The sequence below is a fragment of the Brachionichthys hirsutus genome, chromosome 16 (assembly GCF_040956055.1).
Source record: "Brachionichthys hirsutus isolate HB-005 chromosome 16, CSIRO-AGI_Bhir_v1, whole genome shotgun sequence".
Lineage (NCBI taxonomy): Eukaryota > Metazoa > Chordata > Actinopteri > Lophiiformes > Brachionichthyidae > Brachionichthys > Brachionichthys hirsutus.
Genome location: NC_090912.1, coordinates 8040320 through 8049790, shown reverse-complemented (window position 1 = coordinate 8049790; position 9471 = coordinate 8040320). Strand labels below are relative to the sequence as shown.

The 9471-nt window shown below is 42.2% G+C and overlaps 1 protein-coding gene across 1 annotated transcript; it reads right to left on the bottom strand.

Moving 5' to 3' along the window:
* Nucleotides 1–5507: 5507 nt before the first annotated feature.
* cant1a (calcium activated nucleotidase 1a) lies at nt 5508–9213 on the bottom strand. The gene is made up of 4 exons (XM_068750284.1): nt 9174–9213; nt 7326–7994; nt 6558–6761; nt 5508–6449 (listed from the first exon to the last, which is right to left on the bottom strand). Exons 1-4 carry the CDS (start codon nt 9211–9213, stop codon nt 6079–6081), a joined length of 1284 nt encoding a protein of 427 aa, XP_068606385.1. The 3' UTR covers nt 5508–6078.
* Between the last annotated feature and the right edge of the window lie 258 nt (nt 9214–9471).

The window sequence follows — 9471 nt, the reverse complement described above, 5'->3', positions numbered from 1 at the left end:
TCTCCTCTACTTGATGATTGTGTTAAAACAGGCAGCAGGAGGAAGAGCAAGAGTAGAGAGAGAGAGAGAGAAAGGAGGCAACCAATTCAACTCTGAACTCTGCTTGGTTTGTTTGAATGAAAATGTCATCGATCATTCTTGCAATGCCTTTTGCGGTGGTGCAACAATAGCACATGTTTTATCCCGAAAATGTACTAAATTCTTTGGTAATGTTGCAAGTATGACCAGTGACTAAAATGGAAGTGGCCAGACAGACACGTACGTAATGCAGATAAAAGGCCAGGTTTTGGGTGTGGGTCAGAACACGTGAGAGGAAATGACACATGCAAAGCAAAATGAGCAAAAATGTGCCGCTGTTTGTTTCCAGACTTTACCAAAGGCATCACGGGCAGGGCCTGCCGCCCACTGTCCAAACACTCGACTTCCTTTGCTATGAGATGCTGATGACTGATGCGGTGGGCTTTCCTTTAATCGTAATGTTGGCCCCGGCTCCTGGGCATATTTCAAATGACCTCGCAGCATGACCGTTCTGACCTATTTCCTACGCGCAACTCTCCATTTTAGCGCAGGGTTTTTATTTGAGTGTTAAGAAGTGGATTATTGTGTCAACATTTGGTTTGAATTTGAGAAATGCAATGTAAGCAGCCCCCTGTGCACACTACCCACTACAAATAGCAAAAAAAAAAAGGGCTTAGGAATAGCCTGATCCTCTATTCCCTAAATTATAGACTTGCAAGTGCCAGGAATACTCTCAGAAAGGAAGTGCCTGGAAAGACAGAAAAATATGGTCTCATTGGCGGGAACTGGTGGGCGCTGTGGCATCCACATCCTCTGAGTCCCACCCCCATCCGCCCTGTTGTCCACTCACAGCTCACACAGCATGACTATAGCTCAATGAGGTCAGTTTTGACGCCACTGTGGGGTTAATCGTGACTTGATTTAGCAGGAACTGTGATTGTTCCCAGGAAATTTTCACTTTTGTGCAATAGTATTATATGGAAATTTCCTCTAGACCACTACAGCGGTAATGGTCCCTGAAATCTGGGCAGAATTTGAAATGATGAACAATTTAAGATGTAAATTGTTGTTGGTATAGCTTTTAATCTGCCTCTTAAACGCATCCACCATGTGTTCAACATAATATTTTTGTGACGCTGATGAAATCCAATTGCTAATTTGTGATAAATTCAGATTGAAGCAGGAAAATTGTTTTGCTGTTTTTAAAATTGCTGCCATAAATTATGCTATCACCTGTCTGTGGTGGTTTTTGTTTTTGTTTGGCAATTCAATTAAACTAAATATATAGTAATTTTCTTTCATAACTAAATTAATGGGTGAGACTCCAATTTTGAATGGCTGCAAAATAGGATAGAAGTCAGGAAATTGACAGTGAAGATTATTTCGTAATCTTTTGACCGTTAAACACAAAGAATATAATTTTTTCTCATTGTTTGAAATGTTTTAAGTGGTTTCAAAAGAAATGGGTTAAACATTGAGTAGAAGTAGTCAGTGCTAAATACACGATACAAGACAATACAATACATTTAATCTGAGTATTTTTTATAGGCAAAATATAACCTTTCCAATGGTTTTTGTTAAAAAAAAAACAAAGTTACATGAGCTCAAGTCAACTACAGGCCATTACTTGCAAACGGAAGTGCAAATCTTTTAATGTTGTGCCACAACATTAAGTTTATGCATTAATACGGATCAACTCGAATTGAGTGGTCATTTTTGACAGGGAACACTGCAGAAGAAGCGCAAGAAAAGTTACAACACAACGGGGTTAAGACTTAAGACATAAACTACCACTGCTGCACAAACGAACTTGTAACATCACCCTGTCTTCCTCTTACACACATACAACGTCCTTTCTGTCTATGCGTCAGTAATGCCTTGAGTATTTGCATGATATAGGAGTCTAAAGGGGAAATTAGGAAATTTGGGGGGAACAAAATTTGAGTTTAAATGTAAAATGTGATTACTTAAATTGTTGTTCATAAAAAAACACTATATATGGTTTCAAAATGCTGGGGAACAAACCAAACAAACACACTGGTCATGGCCCAATGGGTCAGTAATTTAGATCAATGAAATTACAGCTAAATTACAGTAGTCTCCCTCCCTGTGTGGCCCCTCGCGATGCGCTGGCGACGCATTCGGGGTGTACCTGGGATAGGCTCCAGCAAACCCCCGCCCCGTGACCGCAAGCGGAAACGCGGGTTGCTTTATCATGTCATAGTTAGTTCCAGCCTGAGGTGATCCGGCTTCTTGAAAACCCATGAGTCACTGTGTGTTTTAACGCCGAGCTCTTCTTCGGACTTGCCCAGGCATGTAGGTCAGCTGTGCGGGAAGACAAAAAAAACAACCCTATGGAAGATTCCATGATTCATAAGGAAGGAATTCATAAGCCAGTAAATGCAAACCCATTCAGACCCAGCATCTTATCTGATTTGCGATAAGATGCATATCAGATGTTGAATAATGCTGACCTGTGTGACCTTAGTTGTTTTCGTTATACGGACAAGATGTGCAATGATACATTTCCTGCAGTCTATAACCATTATTGGACTGTCAAAAAGATATGGCCTGACATTTCAAAATGAATTGATTTACATAAATGCATTTATTTATTGAAAAAGCAGGGGAGGAAATCTTTGATTTGAATCGAAGCTTCGCTCAGCGATATTTGTAGATTCATCGACCAAAAAAAACACACCTTGAATGCACTGAACATGAAGCTGACAAAACAGACGAGCAATATATTCAGCGTGACCCATTCATTGGATCAGGAATACTTTGCTCTCACAACAAAGTGGTGGAAATACTGGTCATCGGGACAGCGGTAGGATACATTATGGTACCACGGGAATAGGAACTGGAAGAAGTCCCCAGTCTCATCTGTATATCTATGGAAGGGCATTTGGGTGTGGAATGGTGCATCCTCTGGCAAGATTTGAGAAAAGACCTAGCCTATGTCCTCCATCAGCTGCTTCAGCCCAAACTACAAAAAGCCATACAATGGAGGCATTGCTTAGAGGCAAGTGTAAATATACCTCACAGGAACCAGATTGTAGAATATTTGCTTTTTAAGGATTTTTTTCCCTTCTGTTTTCATACTCATGAAATGCCTTCATGATATTATTCTAAGTTTTGTTTTTGAAATCGACAACGTTTAGAGTGGTTTTCTATACCTAATGATGGAGGTAAAAAATGTGTCCAGCAAGACCGGCTGACATCGACTCCGATGCTGTCTCCTCGGAAAACATTGAAGAACGGGAATTTACATTTCTCTTCATTTATCAAAACACATCCAGATGCTATGAAATAAAATGAAAGGGAATGCATTTTTTCATTTGCTTTGGCAGTAGTCAAGAGCACCTCTCCTATCTAAATTCCAACAACTGTGCTGCCATCTGGTGGGAAATTAATGAAATGAGCAGCCACCTTCTCCATAGTCAGTTCCACGGACTCCAGTTTTCACTCCAGGGAACTCACCACCTCAACTGTGAGACTCCAATTTTGAAAGAAATTCATGGGTTGAGATAGAGGCCCCCACCCTACATGACTGTGTCAAATTCCATAAACATCAGTCAATAATCAATTGAGATATTGAGGAGGACATTCTGAAGCTTTTGGATGTAATAATCTGTTCCCGTTAACATTCCCAACATTTCCTTGAAATTTCATCAGGATCCTTCCAGAACTTTTTGAGTTATAACTTGCTAACGGACTGACAGACAGACAAACAAACGGCAGTGATTAGATCAACTCCGTCTTGGCGGCGCGACAGTAAAAAGTGGAAAGACAAAAGCAAGAATTAAGGTTTTACTCATTACAACAAAAACATTGAAAACAAAAACAACTGAAATGTCACAAAATGATTCTGGTTTTTAAAAGGAGCATAAAAATATGCATTTTGTTATTCTACCCCTCCCCCCCCCCCCCCCCCCCATCTCAATATGTGCATGTAAATGGACATTCTAAGACTAAAACAAAGACAGTTTAATAATAAATCAGCCTTTTGTACATTCATTATAAGAAAAGCTACAGTGCTGCAGAGGGACAACACGGACAACAAACTAGCATGAGGTGAAAAAAAGTCTTAACATGGCCATACATTTAAATGATTAAATTAAAACAGAATAATCCAAATCAGTTGCAAAACAAAGTTTTTCAAATGCATATGTCAAAACTAGAATAAATATTCATACGTTATGTACAAGATTGGTAGTTTGAACCTCGGGAACAAATTTGATCATTTTCACTTTTAGTAAAATGTACACGCGGACAAAATTATTGCTGCCCCCTCTGTTCATGAAAGAAAAACCACAATGAAATAACTTGAAAGAGATAAAAATAATAATAACAATGTCCCAAAAATGAAGCAATGCAAATCAGACATTTTGAAGTGTGGGTCAACAGAAAATATATATATATATAAAAAAAACCACTATGGAAACAGGTCTGGACAAAAATGATAGTACCCCTAGAAAAGAAAATGTGAAAAATCATTTGTCCCGAGGGGCATTAAACTAAGGTGCGTCCTCTAACTAGGACCAAAAGTGCCTTTAAACTTGTAATGAGTCGCCTTGTGGGGACATGGTGTGTGCCACACTGAGCATGGACTGCAGGAAGCAAAGGAGACTAATTGAAGAGGCGGATGATAAGAATGAACCCAGCAGAACCTCTGAACTTCATAGTCTAAAGTCAAGGTAATTTGAAGTAATCTGAAATTTGCCCCAATGCACATTGACAAGCCACAAATCTTTTGGGAGAATGTCATTTGGACAGTTGAAACCAAACTGGAGATTCTCGGTGACGCACCGAAACGTCATGCTCACAGACGCTAAAATGAAGTGTACCAGGAAAAGAACACTGTGAAACACGGGGGAGGCTTTGGTTATGTTCTGGGGCTGCATCTGGGGCAGGGCGTCTTGAATCTGTGCCGGGCGCTACGGACTCCCAAGACGATCCAGGTGAAAAATGTGCTGCCCAGCGCCTGGCAAGGCTAAAAAAAACACCCACTTCTGCGGAAGGAGCAGAAACATGCCGTCTGGAGAAGGCACCTTTCAAACCCGGGACAACTGGAGCAGTTTGCTCTTGAGTGGGACACAATTCCAGTCAACAGGTCTCATGGAGAGTAAAAAATATATAAAAAATGTGACTCTAAAGGTTGCAAAGTACTAAGGGGACCATTATATTTGGTCCAGGCCTGCTCATTAGTTTGCTTTTTTAAAATTGTTCTGTTGAACCACAATTAAACTTAATGTCTGATTCTAGTTGGTTAATTTTCAGTAAATTTTCATTTGCTTTTTTTCTTCCATTTTCAAGTTATTTGAGTGACCATTGTGGATTTTTTTACTTTCATTAAATGTTCACTTGTGTCAAGTGAAAAAGATTTTCTTTCTATAGACGGAATAGAACTTCACTCCTTGATTACATTTGTTGATGCAGTAGCTTGTAAATGAGCAAGGTTTGAGCGAGCTGCTGCTCGGTGGTGGAGTCGCTCTTCTATTTGGACACATCCTGGGTCAGGTGGAAGAAGCCGTTGTTGTGCATCCACGCACATCACGCTATCGGTGCGCACACACACACACACACACACACACACACACGTAACAATCTACAAATAGTTGCCACAAATACGTTCAATGATTTTCAAAAGTAAATGCTCAGATTGGTGAAGTTGGACTAAAATATGTGCAAAAAACCTATTTAGATGCTGCGCATAATTTTCATTTACAACTCTCAAAACTATTTTACATCAATTCAAATTGGTCAGCAAAATGTGTGCGGATTTGGACCTGCATGTGTAACGGTGAATCTTCATTTGCGGATCATTTAAATAAACGGTGCCCATTTTGAGACCAATTATTTTGTCTTCTCGTCCTGCAAACATAAACCCCATATGTAAACAATATTTTACAATCTGAAATAGCTCTTCTATTTATAATGAATATGATTCCTACAACGCTGGAGTCATGTCTCTTACAGTGTCAAAGAGTAAACAGTGATTACAGCTAAATCAACAGCCACTGAACTGTAAACAAATAAAAGCACGATGTACTCAAGAGTCTAGATGAACTCCAAGCCCTCATATTTCACATCCCCGATCTTGGTTTCTGGTAAAAGGATGCGTCCGTCCAGTGTGAACGCCATAACGTATGTCGCGACCTGTCCGCCGTCTTCCTCCGACTTGAGAGCTAGAATGATCCGATCGCCCGTGTTGGGGACAAACTTGAAGGACGAGAAGCCGTGAGTGGGCTGAAGAGGACCTACTCGACTAACGATGATGTCTTTGAAATCTGACGAGCAGCTGAGGACCAAGTTTGTTGCGCGGTGCTCGTCTGCCTTCTCCTCATAGCGCTCACTGCTGGCCCGGCGCGGGAGGAAAAACCAGCGCTGCAGGGTGTCGCTCCATGCTGCCGACTCGTGGATGAGATACCCTGTGACAAGTCAGAGGAAAATGGGGGAGTGTGAACACACACACACACACACACACACACACACAAAAGAAAAGCAATTTGTCAGCAAGAACAGAGTGAAATCCAAACCTGGACTCTTGATCCCGGCAGCAAACTTCATCGATTTGTAGCGGGGAACCCAGTTCTCGTGCCGTACGTCCCCCCTGAAGCCCACCACTTTCACCCACTCCGGGTTGTTGTTGACAAACTCCCCCTCAGTGGTGGTCCATTCTTTTCCAAGACCTCCTACATAGAGTTGCTTGTTCTTCACTGCCAGCCACTCAGCTTTGAACCCTATATAAAGAGAAAGTACTTCAATGGACAACTTTTTTTTTCTAGATACACTGTTAGATTGTTAATACCGATGGAGGGGCGTGTCAAGAGTACTCGACTTTTTGCCGTTTAAGTTTTAACTACTATTGCACTGCATGTCCCAAATTAAGGGGTCAGACAGTAGACCCGAGAAGCCGTAGGACATTTAAGGAGGGCCTTTTTTTAAAAATTAGTTTTGCTTGATCACTTATTTCAAGTCATAATATTATGATGTCTGAGCCTCAGTCAGACATCGGTTCAGACGACAACCAAAATGTGATGATTCTGAACCGATTTCTTGGCAGAAGTAGCATTTGGAAACAAGGCAGGGATTCGGTTTCCAGTTTGTGAAGTACCGGCTCCGGTTCGATCAGTGTTCGGATGTCAGATTTTTTTGAGAAGTGCACAGACATCTCTCCCCTTTCAAAAATAAGGAATGTGAAGAGACGTCAGCGGAATAAGGAGTAGCGCAAGTAGCACGCAATTAACATTAAAATACTTGAGCAAATATTGACATAGCACATTTGAGACGGGAGTTACTCCAACCTTTGGCCACGTTGCCATCGCCGTCGGGTAAGATGACCCAAGGCACAACCTTCTTTCCAATGATTTGGTAAACAATGCCTGTTCTGTCATCGACGCTGTAGAGCTTCCCGTTGAACACGACGAGCTCCGACAGCTCCATCCCTCGGCCTTTCTCCGACAGATGGCCTTCCAACACCACCTTGTCTGCATCCCATTCAACTGCCACCCTGTCGCCACTCTGGGACACCAACAGGTGCCCCCGCTGCATGTAACTGTACCACAACTTTTTCTTTTCGCTGTGAGAGCTTGTGTCCAGGTCGGCGATGACCCCAATGCGGTAGCGGGTGCCCTGCGGCGTGGTTTCCGGCAGACTGAGCGGGTAGGTGTCGTTGTAGCGAGAGCCCGGCCGGTGGGTGTCACTGTGACCGGCTCGCCAGCCGTATGAGCCGTAAGGGGAGGATCGCACGCCCAAGTTCAAATGCATAACAAACACAAGTAGTACAGCCAGGGACACGGCCACCGCCACAATGGGTTTCCACTTGAGGCGGAAACGAGGGTCGATGGTTTTGGCCATGGAGGCCAGCAAAGGAAGATCTCCGACAGAAATGTGCATATGGTTTACAGGCTCATTCTGCTCCACTCGACTGAAGCCTGCGGGAGCAGGCATGGAGGACGCAGTCCTGGGCTGACCTGAAGGAAGAGGCAGAGAGATGGTGGGTCCACATGCACAACGCACAACGGAGGCCAAATGACAATGACACGAGCAAAATGCATTATGACGCCTAACGGCACAAGCAAAAAAATGTATTTAAAGCATTGCAAGTTAACGTTACTCTGACCCAAAAATCACAACATGCACCAGACAAAAACAATCCAATCCTACGAACGTACTGGTTAAATCTTCAGCCCGAATGGCAGGTAGGTCAGTGCGTTCAATCTAGGTGTAACACATTTCTGATTAAAGCCCAGATAAACCAGTGAATGCCTGGTTAAATATTAAAGAAGCCTGACGTCGTGCAGCTTCGGATTGGGAGGTGCCCGTTCCGTGACATTGAAGTAACAACAGTGAACAGATAAAGCCTTAAATGCATAAGCAGCCAAGCCCCCCTGTAACAAATAGATACCATATTTCTACTTTCTTCATTTGCTGCTTTTCTATGTTTTGCATTTTTGACATTTGAACAAATTTGTGCTTTGCTTTTTTTTCCTATTATGTCAACAACAAGACAATTTATATACTTACTCTACAAATTTACTTGAAAACTTAACTATTTTTGTCTTTGGGACATCATTTCAGATTATAAATCAATCAGATGATCAACAGTCCAAGAATTCTGAAGCACTTTCATGTAGAAAAGTCAAATATTTTTTTTGATTTTAGTTCCTTGCCTTACAGCACGATGAACGTCACGGTTTGTTTCCACAAAACAAAACGTGAATAAAGCTGATATGCAAGGTTGGCATGATACATTTAGTGCATAACAATTAAATGATGGTGCAAAAACAGGGAAAGCAGTATTCCTACACTGACTGACGCAAACCAGTGTGACCTTATCAATTCCTTGAAGGACCCTCTGCTCTACAGAGAGGAAACTGTATGCTGTCTACTCCAAACTAAATTCCAGGTAGCTCTAACCTCAAGCCTGAGCAGCGTCGCACTGACTGGCCTAAACATGGCTGCAAGAGCTGAAAGCCTCTTTCATAAAGGGGGGGGGGGGCGAGCGTCAAACAGTGGGTCACATTATGGAAGCAACATGAGGACACTAACGATGAAAACTACCCTCTCTGAAAAACAAGAGTCTGAACTTAACTTTATAAAAAATTAAACGGACTCCGATTTCACCCAGAATAAAAAGCGGGCTCGCTTACCCCTTTTCCTCAATTTGCCAGAAAGCCGAACCTGCGACATGATTTTACCTCGACAGTCGCTCCTGAGATCTGAAGTCTTTTTTTCTCGCAGACTATTTTTGCAGTGCAACCGTAACGAAGGCTTTTGATCTTTAACTGAATGCTAGTTAAAGGTTACAGAGACAGTTCAAAGGGACAAATCTTGCAGGAGGCCAACACATTTTTTCTTATCGTGAAGGAACCCTTGATCGCAACGGCCTTTGAACATGCAGGCAACAGGTCAGAAAAATACACGTAGGAAACCACTCAACCCTTTATC

Bases quoted from the DNA above. Each gene is read 5' to 3' on its own strand.
- cant1a (XM_068750284.1), bottom strand. From the start codon at position 9,213: ATGTCGCAGGTTCGGCTTTCTGGCAAATTGAGGAAAAGGG. The intron at 6,762-7,325 runs GTTGGAGTAACT...CTCTTTATATAG, and splicing joins CGATGGCAACGTGGCCAAAG to GGTTCAAAGCTGAGTGGCTG. The intron at 6,450-6,557 runs GTTTGGATTTCA...GACTTGTCACAG, and splicing joins TGCCGGGATCAAGAGTCCAG to GGTATCTCATCCACGAGTCG.